General features: G+C 50.5%; 5 protein-coding genes across 5 annotated transcripts; 3 read left to right on the top strand and 2 right to left on the bottom strand.

The window, feature by feature from the left end:
- Positions 1–1,608: 1,608 nt before the first annotated feature.
- On the top strand, positions 1,609–3,797 carry N7462_000748 (nucleotide pyrophosphatase/phosphodiesterase family protein; the record flags this gene model as incomplete). The annotated part of the gene is made up of 3 exons (XM_057072474.1): positions 1,609–2,049; positions 2,127–3,393; positions 3,457–3,797. 3 exons carry the CDS (start codon positions 1,609–1,611, stop codon positions 3,795–3,797), a joined length of 2,049 nt encoding a protein of 682 aa, XP_056939004.1.
- Positions 3,798–4,906: 1,109 nt separating this feature from the next.
- Positions 4,907–6,723, top strand: N7462_000747 (BCS1 and AAA domain-containing protein; the record flags this gene model as incomplete). The annotated part of the gene is made up of 2 exons (XM_057072473.1): positions 4,907–5,839; positions 5,887–6,723. 2 exons carry the CDS (start codon positions 4,907–4,909, stop codon positions 6,721–6,723), a joined length of 1,770 nt encoding a protein of 589 aa, XP_056939003.1.
- Positions 6,724–7,663: 940 nt separating this feature from the next.
- Positions 7,664–8,225, top strand: N7462_000746 (GFA family protein; the record flags this gene model as incomplete). The annotated part of the gene is made up of 3 exons (XM_057072472.1): positions 7,664–7,729; positions 7,801–7,963; positions 8,020–8,225. The coding sequence occupies 3 exons, from the start codon at positions 7,664–7,666 to the stop codon at positions 8,223–8,225; spliced, it is 435 nt and encodes a 144-aa protein (XP_056939002.1).
- A 263-nt stretch (positions 8,226–8,488) lies between these two features.
- Positions 8,489–9,545, bottom strand: N7462_000745 (glycoside hydrolase family 43 protein; the record flags this gene model as incomplete). The annotated part of the gene is made up of 2 exons (XM_057072471.1): positions 8,489–9,166; positions 9,225–9,545. 2 exons carry the CDS (start codon positions 9,543–9,545, stop codon positions 8,489–8,491), a joined length of 999 nt encoding a protein of 332 aa, XP_056939001.1.
- Positions 9,546–12,516: 2,971 nt separating this feature from the next.
- N7462_000744 (uncharacterized protein) lies at positions 12,517–13,908 on the bottom strand (the record flags this gene model as incomplete). Its single annotated transcript, XM_057072470.1, has 2 exons — positions 12,517–13,461; positions 13,522–13,908. 2 exons carry the CDS (start codon positions 13,906–13,908, stop codon positions 12,517–12,519), a joined length of 1,332 nt encoding a protein of 443 aa, XP_056939000.1.
- Positions 13,909–14,484: the final 576 nt, after the last annotated feature.

Here is a 14,484-nt window from a genome sequence, read left to right as displayed (position 1 = left end):
GACGAGTTTGAGACGAGATTTCCATATCGCGGGTTTCCGCATCCGGGGGTGGAGACTCCGATGTCACTCTGGGACTCCGGCCGAACCATCTCCACCGTAAGAGCCTGGGACTGACCCGTCGGGACCGTGGCCGTCACCAATTATCCCGAGATGTTCAAAGGTGGAGCCTCGATGCCGCCGAGGGCAGTTGAATATCACGTGATTTGATATTCCCGAATAGGAAATGCGATGGCATCGAAAGCGGAAGGGCATCGAGATCCTCGCACTTTGCCCAAACTGAGCATTCCTCGATGGTCGGCAACGTGTAGACAATGGCTTTTTTCTCTTGGTCTCCATCAGCTACGTCGCTTCTGCTTTCGGAGAACCCATCTCAAGATGGCTTTTCGCAGCCACACCCGCTTGGTGGAATGTACAATGTGCCATTGGGACAATGGGTGGAGAAATATCAGTGCGCCAGGATCCAAGCCCTGTAAGGCAGAAAGACCCATTAGGTGATCCAGTTGTGGCTATTCGTTAGTACTCTCCACCAAGCTTGTAGTCTCGTTACTAGATTGGCGACTGTCTAGACGAGTATGAACACTTTGTTGACCGAATTGTAGGCCAGCTGGAACTATGCAGAGCATCGCGGGGATGCCACTGCCCAATAGGTGGCCGTCAGCATCCCTTATGGAGCAGTACATAGATAGAAATCGAGCTCAACAATTGAAGGGCCGAGGCTTTGCTTGTTTGGATCTAACTGGACGTCCTTGTGCACTTGCCGGTGAGCCCTCTTCGACCTGGAAGACATTGAGGGCCTGCAAGTCGGTTCCACATCGGGACAGGTGACAGAAAAACTGCATCCGGACGAATCTATTTGCATCGGTGGTTTGGGTTGTATCCTAAATAAACAATGCCAAGGTGTCTGACAGCTGCAGCTTTTTTCTATCGTCTATCCGGCAGGAATGTGAATGACCTGTCACCCCAGAACTGGAGATCTTTAATAGATCCGTCAGTCGAGTGATGTCAGGGAGCCCACGCCTGAGCATGCATTCCAGAAGGCTTGTTGCATCAAACAAATCCTCAGGAATTCAACATACTATGCTCTGCTTCTGGATTGAGGCCCCACAGGAAGTCGTGCTCAACACAGTGCTGCATGGATTGCCCGAGGTCGAGACGCTTCAGTGCGTAGTGGTTGCCAACAGGCTCCCAATCCCCATACGCCCAAGTATGAGCCCAAGCATTAGCTTTCTCCGGTCTCAAGATCAAGTAAATGAGATTTACGATCAAGTCTTATTCTCCTTCGTCTAATATAACGGTCAGCTTGGGTTCTCATCGGTCCAATCCTGCCCGCGTTAACGCGAGAGCCTGTAGACGATAAATTTGAGAAATGAAAAGCCATCGACTTCCTAATCCATAAATCCTGTATTCCACTAGTAAATGGAACAGATGTACTTGTTCGGCGTAGATAGAAACTAGCCAAGCTCATCGCAGTTCGCAAGGTCAGAAGTCAGAGGATGCGAGGTGAGGCGAAGTCTTGGCGGCTCCAAACGGGCCGATAATGTTGGCGTCGGCACTTTCAAGTCTCCTTCCAAGCTTCAATGTCTTCACGCCGCGGCTGACACGCCAGCCATGCCGAAACCGCAAAGCCCCTCTCTCCTCTCGCCAGCCAACTACGATAACGATGCCGCCTCTCTGCGATCGCCCTCGGAGCAAGATTCCGACTCGGAAGATGATGAGTTCCTCCGTCACCCCCGCAGCACCCTCGAGCTCGCCCAGCATGATCGCAGCGTGCTAGAAGATGAAGACGAGCTGGAGAAACTATTGACCAGGAGAGGTCCGACTCATGAGCTTCGCCGCATCTTCAGTCCTAATGGGACTAGCGTGCGGATCGGAAAGAAGGAGAAGCGGCGGGCGCGAAGGGAGGCACGACTAGCACGTCGGGAGAGAGTCAGCGAGGAAGGAGAATTGATGTATGAGATGGAGGAGGGCTTCAGAGATGATGAAACATCGTCTCTAATGAGCGGGTCCTCCATGGACATAGCTGCGAAGGAGGACTATCTCTACGAGCCGGTAACTTTAACGCCCTACCTGCTGGTACAAGCTGGAAATTTTGCAGATCGCTGATTCTTGACATTTCTCTATGTTAGCCGCAAAAACCTTCATGGCACAAGCTTTTGTTTGTGTCTACCATAATCGTCGTCCTTTTCTTCATCCTTCTTCTGGGTGCATACAAGGCATCGGGCCCGTTCCGATCTATCAGGGTCCATCCTCCATCACTCCTCTCCAACGGCACCGCACTCTTTGCGCCAACAACAATTTTGATTTCCCTGGATGGGTTTCGAGCCGACTTCCTGGACCGCGGGCTAACTCCAGCCCTAAGTGCGCTCATTGCGACCGGCGTCTCGCCGCAATACATGAACCCCAGCTTTCCAAGTGTGACTTTCCCAAATCATTTCACACTGGTGACTGGACTGTATCCTGAGAGCCATGGGGTCGTGGGTAACACATTCTGGGATCCGGACCTCAACGAAGAATTCTATTACACACATCCGGCAGTCAGCATGCAGCCGAAGTGGTGGAATGCCGAACCTCTGTGGGAAACAGCAGAAAAGCAAGGAGTGCGAACTGGTATCCATATGTGGCCGGGGTCAGAAGCACACATTGGCAGTGTCGAGCCAAGCTATGTGGACAAATATAATGGCTCGGAGGCCTTGCCGCGCAAAGTCGACCGTGTGATGGAGCTCCTGGACCTTCCTGGACCAGAGGACCAATCGTACACGATAGCCCAGCGGCCTCGGTTCATTGCAGCCTATGTTCCCGATGTTGATAAGGAGGGACATAACCATGGACCCAACAGCACCGAAATTCAGAGCACGATTGCCCATGCAGACGAGATGGTCGCCGGGATTGTCGCTGGTCTTGAAAGCCGCAATCTCACCAACATTGTCAATATCGTGGTCGTCTCTGATCATGGAATGGCCACCACCTCGACTGATCGATTGGTCCAGTTAGATGACGAGATTGATTTGAGCCTCGTGGAGCGCATCGATGGCTGGCCATCCCGTGGCCTGCGTCCCAAACAACCTGAACATCTCGAGCTTCTACAACAGCAAGTCGAAAAACTAGGAAGGAAATATGCAAACGGGGTGGAGGTTTACACTCGCGAGACCATGCCTGAACGCTATCACTTTTCAAACAACGAGCGCATCGCTCCGCTTTGGGTGATCCCGAAGACTGGGTGGGCGATTGTTGAGCGACCGGAGTTTGATGTTCAGGAAGCCTTGAGGACGGGCGAGATCTACCACCCTCGAGGGATTCACGGTTATGACCATGAACATCCTCTTATGCGTGCTATTTTCATCGCTCGTGGCCCCGCGTTCCCTCATACACCTAATAGCCGCCTTGAGGCATTCCGTAAGTTGCTGGACATTGATGCCTCCCATCGGAGAGACTGATCAAACTAACCCTCCCTTCTAGAAAACACTGAGGTTTATAACATCGTATGCGACTCGTTGGGGATTAATCCACTTCCCAACAATGGAACTCTTCGTCTTCCTTTGCAGCCGGTTGGTCTTCACTCAGACGAGGATACACCGCCTCTTGTGCGACCATCCGACCCACCTGAGCAACCCCCGGCCACCGTTGCACCCTCTGCACCTACCCCTCCAGTCGTCGAAGCACCACCTGCCACTGACTCTGAGAGTGAGGATGAAAAGGGCCCAACCTGGTGGGGAACTCTGTGGACGAAAGTCGAGGAATGGAAGGATTGGGCCAGTGAGCTTTTTGCGGCGGAGAAAGACAACCATCCGCAGAAGTAGGCCTGCTCCGTTGCAATTTTTGCCATATTACCTTTTTTTAATTAGCCCATCATTTGTTGGTCATTGTTGCTGAGAGATACCCTTATTCATCACGCTTCTCGTGCTTCTTTATTCAAGCGACTACATAGATCTATGTTTACATGAAATAATATGCTGATCAAGCTCTGCTGATGTGAGGTAATATATATTGATTGGTTCATCTAATGATATGTGTCACAGTTCATCATAATGAAAAGATCATGTTTTACACAAAGACACACAAGCTGAAAATAGAGTTCAGGCCGGGTGTATAGTGGTAGACAACATGCTTTTTGCAAAGCGTTGCCGGGTTCACCATCGTGAGACTGTTTGCGGCTCTGCTAAAGTAACGGACTATCCCTTGGAGGTCATATATTGTTAAAATGGAGAACAGATATCAACCAGCACCAAGTGGTCGAGCAGTAACTCGGCTAACACATCTTCCTTGGTCTAGTGGTCATGATTTCCGCTTGTCATTAACACCGATAAGCGCGGGAGACCGGGGTTCGATTCCCCGAGGGAGAGTTCTTTTTTTGGCAAGTGGTTTTTTTTCAATTTTATTTTGCAGAGCCAGTATTAAAATACTTATGTATCATATAGAGGTATTTTAGTTCATTTGAACTAAGATCTCTGCTCTTCCACCTTTTTTTTTTTTTCAGTCTTCTGATGACGACATCAGATCTGCGCCTCCGGCATGCAGTGCCACTCGGGCATCCTCTTCCCCATGCGATGTGTTCCTGACACACGAACAGCCCAATCACATTCCAACATCCCAGAGTCCAGAACCTCTATTTGAATCCAATTACCTTTTACGCCTGCATTTGACATGAATATCCCTCCCCGATTTGTAAACCGGCTTCCAACTCTCAGCTCACCATCACCTGCATGAGTCAGGGTTCCAGGCAGAAGCACAGTCATGCGCCACACCCGGGCTCTCCTCGGAGTAATACAAGCGATACCATCTGGTGCCCAAAGGATGAGGCTCAAAATTCCGGGCACCATATAAACCACGGCGATTGCTCTCAATTTACTCAACAAGAACACCCTGATAATAGGGTCTTCTTCTTGAAAGATAGCACCCGCAGCCCATCATGGCCTTTAACCAGTCTGATGCGTTGCCAACGAAGGGCGCTATGTCCCAATTGGACACCGCAATGCTGGAGACGCTGGTGCCAGGATATACATTCATTTCGCGGTTCTTCTTGTCATATCTTCACATCGACTTGACGGCATACCTGCAATATCTTGTGGCATTGGCCGTGTTGGGTGCAGCCCTGAGATACATCCTTCAGTATCTATCGGAGTTCTTCAAGCAATACCTCGTCTCAACGGCTGAGATTCGTCTTGATGATGAGATTTTCAACTATCTCATGTATTGGATGTCCCGCCAGCCACACATGAAGCGAACAAATCGGTTCCTTGCCGGTGTCAAGACCAATGGCTACTGGAGCGACAACGACGACTCTGATGCCGAGGACTCTGACGACGACGCTGGCGATGAAGACTGGCATGACCCCGCCGGCCATGCGGAGCGTGCAACCTTCGATGAGTACTGGGCCAAGGCTGTCAATCGGGACAAGTACAAGACGCTGCGATTCACCCCCTCCCAAGGCCGTCATTTCTTCTGGTTCCAGGGCCGACCGTTGATGCTCGAGCGACAACACCAGAACCAAACCGCCCGATGGGTGCTCAACAACGAGCGACTATATCTGTCATGCCTGGGCCGGGATCCAGCCATCCTCAAAACGGTGATGGCCGAGGCCCAGCGCGCCTATGTGGAACGCGATGGCAACCGGACTATCATCTATCGCGGACAGCGCCTTTCATCAGGTAATCAATTTATGTGGGCCCGATGCATGTCTAGATCTCCACGGTCGTTAGATACTGTCATCCTCGACGATAAACAGAAACAGGACTTCTTGTCCGATATTCAAGACTACCTGCTACCTCGCACTTCCCGCTGGTATGCCAGCCATGGAATCCCGTACCGGCGTGGCTATTTGCTGTACGGCCCCCCGGTACTGGTAAGACTAGTTTGTGTTTCGCCGTAGCCGGTGAACTTGGCTTAAAGCTGTACCTTCTCAACCTGAATTCCCGTGCGCTGGACGAGGACAACCTCTATTCGCTTTTCTCAGAGCTACCTCGGCGATGTATTGTCCTTCTCGAAGACGTTGACACGGCGGGTATCACGCAAAGCCGCGGCCGGTCTGTTGTCGGCAAGACACCTATCCCCAAGGACAATCAGCCAGAGGCCGGAATTCTCCCAGAGGCCCCGGAGGATCCGCCCAAGCCTGTGGATACCACATCTTCGGACAAATCCGAGCGCGATGGGATTACTCTATCCGGACTCCTCAATGTCCTTGACGGCGTCGCTGCCAGCGAAGGTCGGATCCTCGTCATGACCACGAATCATCCGGAAAAGCTAGATGCCGCACTTCGGCGCGCGGGCCGCGTCGACATGGACATTGCGTTCCGATATGCCATCGACGAGGATATTGAGAAACTTTTCAAGTCCATCTATTCAATTCATAAGAACGAAGCCTCTCCCCGAAGTTCCAAGCGGTGGTCCAAAAGTATAAATGGGGACGCAGGAATCAAACAAGAAGCTCGCACCGACAAGGCTCCAACCAAGCAATACACCGAAGAAGAACAACAAAGACAGACAGAGTTCCGGAAACAGCGTCTCGATATGGAGGCTCGAATAGTAGCCCTTGCTAGGGAATTTGCGTCTGTAGTACCGAGTGGGGAGCTCTCACCTGCGGATATCCAGGGTTATCTTCTTACGCACAAGAATGCTCCAGAGGCCGCGGTTAAAGGAGCACCTGCGTGGGTGCAAGATGTGATGGAGAAAAAGCAGCGCGCAAAAGAAGAGCTGGAAAAAAGGATTGCATCTGAAAGTTCTATCTAGCTTCTGCACTCCCATACCGGGGATTTTTTGTTTTGTTGAGCATGTGGAAACGGCCATTGGTCAATGATAGACTTAATATCCTTAACGAATCATGTTTAACGCGAATGAAGCCACGAATATCCAATAAAATTTCACGTGCACTTTTATGTTTACCTAAATTACTTCCCCTGATTTTTATCCTGTCAACATTCCGTGACCTTGTCCTTATCAACTCCCTGAAGACGCTTTGTTCAACAAGACTCGCACAATCAATTGCCAATTTACGTTGCTTTTCAAACTCCTGCCTACACTGAAACCGCTACTGACGGCATCTCGATTACATCGTTCCACACATTGAACGACACTGTTCCTTCTTCATCTCACTTCATTTTCTTCACCTCAATATCCACCTGCTACCTCACCAATTGATACCTCTCTCACGATGGTTTCTCTGAGAAATTTTTCACCACCTCTGACGGCAGAGGGTGAAAACAGTTTCGCTTCGAGTTCAGAAGTGAGAGAATTGACCTTCGACTGTGAAGGAGTTGATAATCAGCCAATAATGATCAACTATGAACAGATCCTGGATACCTGGTTTCACTCGACACTAAAAGCTTTTATTGTCTCAGATCTGAACCTTTCATGGGAAAGCTATGACAGCATGAAAGCATCGGGATGAAAGATGATGGAAGGTAAATACTCTCCCACAATACTAACACAAAAACTAATCTCCCGTATTAGTTGCAGCTTTTGCAGCTTATGTCGCTAGTGTCGATAATTAATGAGTCATCATTCTGACAAAGGTTGGGATAAGCAAGGCCCCAATGATTTATTTGTTGGGGCCTAGTTACCCGTGCATGCTTACTTATAAGACAATTTACGTAGATCTTGCCAACTATCGAATTCTGCCCCTCTAAAAAATTTCACAGAAGGCATTGTGGAAACGAAACTACTTACGAGAATGGCTGTTGGCGGTTGTTTTTGCGGCAATATTCGAGTTGAAATCACTGGCGAGCCTTTGACATCTGTGAGTAGTTTGATCTAGACGGAATCCACTACTATGAATCTAAGATAGACGATTATTTTTGTTTTCGCTAGGGACTGTGCCACTGTCTTGACTGTCGCAAGCTCACTGGCGGAGCCTCTTCCTGGAGTTTTGTTGTCAAAAGCGAGGAAGTGAAAGTCTCTGGAACTGCCAAAGCAGTGCGAAAGACATCGGACAGTGGAAATGAAATTAGAAATTATTTTTGTCCCGAGTGCGGTCTGTATCTATGATTACCCTGCATTTGCGAAGCCAGCCGCTAACGCAAATTATAGGCACGCCACTCTATGGGCGGAAACTCAAGCCGGATGGAGATTTTGAAGTCATTACCATTGTCCGGGCAGGAATTTTTGATGACAGTGAGATGTTGAATAAACAAAAACCCGTAGCGGAGCTATTTACTGAGAGACGACTGGATTGGACGGCTCCTATCGAAGGCGCAGCCCAAGTTTGTGGCATGCTGAAGCTGCCTACCTCGTAGGTTAATAATATGATTTCTAATATGCTTGCATTTGGCACTTTTGTCAAGGTTCCTTTGCTATGGATTTATGGTGCGCAAAATAAATTCGATTAGAAAAGTAACTGGCATTACATATCGCACAAAGTAAAAATAAGCGAATGTATAGGGGGTATATAAAACAGAACCAAGGCCCAAGAGGACAACTAAACGAAAAGTAACCCAGCGCACTGACTCGGCCCACACGTTACTGATATATCAAATTGATCCCTGAAAGGCCCTCGGTTTTAGGCGATCGAGGCAACTTTTCCGTTGAGGTTAACATCTGCCACCCACATGCACCGTTTCTTCTTCGACTCATCACAAAATGAATGGAACAACATCCGATCCCCACAGCCACAGACCGTGGCTCCCCCGGGCGAGATGAGTCCCTGATAGGAACCGGTCTTCAGCAGCTCGACATTTGTCTTCTGGAAGGGACCTGTGATGCTGGAAGCCGTTGCCCAGCGCACGTCGTAGGCACTATCTGTGTAGCAGTGCGTTGAGTAGAACAGGAAGTAAGTGTCACCGTGCAGTATCAAGTTCGGTGCCTCGACCAAGGGTCCGTCCCCATCGTCTGTGCTGCGATCGAGGATCTGTACCGCGTTCCCGAGGGGGGTGACACCATCTGACGCGACTTTCTGCAGCATAATGGGCGTTGAGACGAGCGGGGCGACACCGTTGTTGCAATCGCCGCCGTGGCCGACGCTATTGCCGTCAACTTTGAACACGACATACCGACTGCCATCCTTGTCCCAGAAGCCGGCCGGGTCGATCGACCCGCCCTGGTCCAGTCTGCAGGATAGCGGCGTATCACTGGGGACATAGGGACCTTCAGGAGAATCTGCTATGGCCGTTCCGACGCAGTGATGGGGCGCATGCGTCTTGGATTCGCCCGAGTAGTACATGACGTACTTTTTGTCGTCCTGGTTGGAATGTTAGTCAAGTTCAGATGTCCTTTTCCCCTTTTGTTTCCCGACTTACGCGCATGATCACATCGGGAGCCCAGTGATCGTTTTCAGTCTCCCAGCTAGAGACGGTGGGCAGGGCATCGACATCCAGGAGCGTCCAAGTGGAGAAGTCTTGAGAAACGGCCACCTGGATATGCTTGCCGTTGCCGTTGGTCCCGAAGGCATACCACTTCCCATCCGCAGCTTTCATAAAGCTGGGATCAGGAAAATCCGTATTTAATCCCTCCCAGGGTCCCTTGGCTCGCTTCGGAAGCAGGGGTGAGCCAAGTACCGTTGGTAGAAATGAGACGAGAGCCACCCATGCCATGGGCGAGGAGAGTAGAGTGGACCACATTGCTTTTTGCGAAGTCACCGGGACGCCTGAAGAGGATAACTGTCTGGTATTGCTTCTTTGTTTTTAGAAACTTTACATGAGTAGCCAACAGGTGGGAGAAGGCGAGTCTTATAGGCAAAGCCCACCGCTATTCCGCTGTATCTCTAGGACCCTATTGCACAAAAAAGGCATCACAGCGCGCCAAGATCCCACATCCAACCTGCATCTCCAGCCTGGCAGCCGCAGAAAGAGGAGACTAAACTCTAGCGCCAATGGATCAAGCGGCATCCCGGCAGCAATACGCCTGACACTGATTCATCAGGTGGATTGGGAAGTGTAATCGAGACTAAAATCCGCGGTCCACTCAGGCGTGCTCGTGCTCGTGCTCTCGTGGGGGAATTTGGCCTGGAACCCAATGATCGGGTCTACATTTCATGCCGTCAGCGACCGCAAGGCAGGCTCGGCGCATGGTATGGGGTAAGGGGAGCGCGAGGCATAAACTCTGGGGTCCAGAGTGTCCACATCATTTGGATGTGGAATGCATCCCCAGGTTTAGCGCTGTGGATTCCCGAGGTGCGGGACCGAACGAGAGAAAATAGAACTTGAGAAGACCCATTGCCCTTATTGTCACTATATGGAGCGAGCCTTGTCGGGTATTTGCGCATCGGTGGGGGCGTGGCGCAGAGGCGCCAGGCGGAATACATAGATCGAGGCTAGGACCTACAGGGTCGAGCGCGGCGTGACGCCGAAGAATACGTCAAATTTTGGCAGGCCGGGGACGAGATCGGCTGTTGGAAATGTTCGAAAGGCATAAAAGAAAAAGAATTAAGTACGCTGATCATCGGGGAATACAAGTCAATCTGAGTATAATCATCCTGTGTAGGCGGGATTCGAAAACTTGGGGGAAAGGCTGGCTAGTGGCCGATCATGTCCAAGCTTTCGATATTTCTTTCTTCGTTCGGCTCTTCGGCTCTGGGAGAACCCGAAAACGATAAAAAGAGACAAAAAAACCGGGCTCCCCCAAAGGCATAGACAGCTGGGGCTCCGTAGTTTGGGTGGGGATGCAAGGGTACATGGATTGTCTCGCTCATTCCGCATCATCTATAGACAAGGCTGTACAAAGACTGAAAGTTCACCACAGCTTCCCCCAAAGGATTCCATGCCGGAGAATTAGGCAAGTAGGCAGGCACATAGAGGGGGATCTTGATATCCTAGACATTTTCTTTGACCGACTATCCAGCCGTCTTGGCCGCCAAGAAACAACAAAGCAACGCCGTCATACACGCCTTCAGGCGCCCCCAAGGGGTCGTTTACATTTCATAGGCCAAGAGACCCAGCCACCACAGGAGCCATTTTCGAGAGTGCGGCCACGGTCGCACGGGCAGATGGCTATTCCGACCCTCCGGAGCTGTGTTGGCACGACAAGGAGCAGCTCATGAGTCCATGGAACGGGTTGCACAGACCCAATAGTGTACCGTAAACTCGAAGACCCTGCATATTTTCCTTCTGAAAGCTTTCAGGGGTCTGCCAAGGCTGATCCTGGCCATCATACGTATGACCCGAGTTAGACCGTGGTTAGGCTCTTTTTCCTTTGCTGAGCAGACTACCGAGTATATGATGGGACTCCTCATATTATCACGAGAAGGGACTAGAGGATAACCGAGCCAAAAGGTCATGCCCTGGTGTTGTTGAAGGGTTGGACAATAGAGTTCTGATTCATGCCCAAAACGAACATCATAAATCATGATGGTCTCCATCAGACTTCAGATCATGAAACGCAAGTCCCACGCGACACTCATAATCCAAAAACCGAAGAACACAGTAGGCCCGACGACGAGATTGCTAGCACGCACTCTGATCGGCGCAAAAGACTAAAATCTTCCCCGGAGACCAAGATCACCTTCACTGATTGTAGACATTCATCAAGACAATTATGACACCCAAACCCCTTCTTTTCGCTTTTTGTTCGGACCCCGCATGCTGTCTTTGCAGATGAGATACAACTGGAAGTCAGTGCCAACCAGTCAGTGAAAGACGCTGGCGGTGGTCAGATGATGTCACGCTTGCCCCAAAGCCTTGATTAGTGTTTCTGTGATCGGCGCCTCGCATGGCAAGGGAGAACTTCTGGGGATGCGGGTATGGCGAGACTCAAAATGCCGACCCTATCATGACGCGAAGTCCGGGGAAGGGCGAACAAGTGTATCAGTTGACCTGTTTATAAATCTTTGCATTACAGGCAAGGGTGGCAACAAATTGGAGGAGGGAAGCAGTAATCTTGCTTGAACATGAGAGTGATGGTCATAGCGTTCAAAGAAAGAGGAGTCTTGCGCCTGCGAGTCTCACGCCGACGTATTGATTGCATGACCTCTCGGGCTTTGGGGGCGTGGAGAGCGTTCGTGCATCATGGTCGAGGCAACCCAAGACTCCCTAATTCATCAGATGTCCTGAAATCATTAATTAGACAGACGTCGTAGATAGTGAGCATGCACAAGATAGTCAAATATCACCAAGAAACCCTCTGAAATAAAGCCAGATTTAAGATCCGATCGATATGCGTTGCGCTCAGGCTGGAGGATGTGATTTGAGGAGGATTGATTCGGACAGCAGAAAATCCCCTGAGATTACGCGTCCCCGGTGCTTAAATTGACACCCATGACAATCGGCAGCTACGGGCACTTCTCTCTATTCAGCTGGTGCAGGGACTGTGGTTAACAATGCTATCTGCAAGTCTTCAGTCAGAATAGTAGAATCGCTCACCTAGGATCACCTAATTACCCTTGAGAGAAGTTCTATGCCAAGCTGACGATACAGAATATCAAAGGATGTAATTTTGGTGAGCGCACTGTGCTTCCAATAGCTCAGAACCGATAACAAAAGCATTATATTCATAGGTATCTCGAAAAAGAAAAACGCCGGCCAAAATGCTAATATGCAAAAGTTCATCCCAAAAGAAAAGAAGAATATACTTTCCATCATATATCCCTATATCCACTCATCCACGCCCCAACATCCAAGTCTCAAAAGGCACACCCCGCGGGATCTTCTTGCCATCCCGCGCTGTTGAAAACAGCACAGGCTCAAAATCCAGAACAGATGCATACTGTCGCACCAGCTCGCGCCAGTAGCACGACTCCGCCGCCGGCGTCAAGTAGCGGTCCCGGAACGTGCGCACCGCGTTATCCGCCACGCGCTCGGCGATCTGTGGGTTGTCAATAAGGAAATCGATCTTGCGCGACAAGTCCGAGAATTCGGCGTCGACCTCGATGTAGTTCGCGTCCGGGCCAGACGAGATCATAGCAGCATGGTGGGCCTCGCGCCAGACGAGCGGATGCGAGATGACGACGGAGCGGCAGTTGAGTAGGTACTTGCCGCGACCGGAGAAGCTGCGGCCCTCGGTATGGGCGAGGAACATGTAGCGACAGTGGTCCTCGATGGGGAGGAGATTGAAGCGGATGTCGTTCTCGTCGTCCCAGTCAATGACGCGGATGCTGGCCCAGCTGTGGCTCTGGGCGGTTTTGAGCAATTTGCTGCGCACGCCTGGGTTTGTGGCGAGGCTGCCGCGCCAGACAAGCTGCTTTTTCTTGTCCTGAAATTTCATCCCCGGAGTGTATGTACCGTCTGGCGCGGTCTCGCCATTATCAATGGCTGCAATGCGCCGTTGCACGTCATAGTAGGGACCGATTTGAACTTCGGGCCAGGCCCAGTATCCAAAGTCAGGCATCAGCCAGACCGAGTCGTCAGCATCGCGCTTGGAATATGCCCAGATAGGGCCTTTGCTGGTAGGATCGCTGGCAAAATCTTCTGTTGTGAACACGAATTCGATACTAGGTAGAAAATAGCGATCCGGGACTGCGACCAGAGCACGATGAAGCGAGTTGAGAGTAGCGCGGGCACGAGATGCAGTGACAGGCTGTGCTGCAAATTCGACGATGTAGAGCTATATTCAAGATCAGACTAGAGATATTCGGCCGAAGCATACTCGACGGCAAGAACCTACCTCGCCCTTGTCAATGACTGCCCGCACCATTCCATCCTCTACCTCTCGAGAGTCCAGATCCTTATATGAAATCCGGCTTTCCTGCTTGAGCACAGCTGACTTGTCCATCTCCACAAACAGTTTGGGGAACGCGCTTCGACACTGCTCCTCGTTCAGCCCATGGTTCCGCCCATCGCGCTCCACAATAAATTCCCAGCTCCCGTTTAGCGGAACTGCATGTGGCTCTGGCTCGCATTGTGACAGCGGCTCTGGCCGACCCGTCTTGAGAATGTACCGCGCAGCGTTATCTTGAGATTGGCGGACATTGAAGAGGAGGAATGTAAGCGCGAAGAGGGAAGCGATGGCGCCCGTGGCGAGAAAGCGGAATGAGGGTCTTTGGGCAAACATGCTGGGTTTCGAGAACAATTTCTGGACTGAGGATCACTACCAGGAGGACTTAAATATGACCCGATCAGCTTGAGAGAATCAGATCATGCGATAAAACCTCCATTCAAACTGCCAAATGGTCTATTGTTGCGTGGATGTTGCGTGTGAAGACATGAAGAGGTTGGTTGTGTCGTCGTCATGGTGTGATTGTTCCCGGGGCAACGGGTGGAGCTGGGACAAGGTGACCGAGGATAGCACTCCCAACGACCATCTGATAAAACGCGATCGCGAAAAACATCCAAAATGTTAGATAAATTCAATCAGAGACATATAATTGATATTTTACAGATATGTATATAGAGTCCAGTAGAATAGAAGGGGAAGGAACTGGAAGGAAACGAAAAAAGGAAACCGAGATGGCCACTGTATATGCAAATCAATGAGCACCGTCGGATCTATGGTCCCAAACGATATCGAACTATATACACGGGAGGGGAAAGCGCCACAGTCAGTTGATATATTCAAGGGGTATCTCAACAAGAGGTCATAAAATGGAATGATAGGCGGGGATTTAAAACGAAAGAATAGAAACAGGTG

The sequence above is a fragment of the Penicillium macrosclerotiorum genome, assembly GCF_028827735.1.
Source record: "Penicillium macrosclerotiorum strain IBT 26536 chromosome Unknown utg000001l_segment0_segment0, whole genome shotgun sequence".
NCBI classification, from domain to species: Eukaryota; Fungi; Ascomycota; class Eurotiomycetes; order Eurotiales; family Aspergillaceae; genus Penicillium; species Penicillium macrosclerotiorum.
This window is presented reverse-complemented; position numbering and strand designations above follow the sequence as displayed.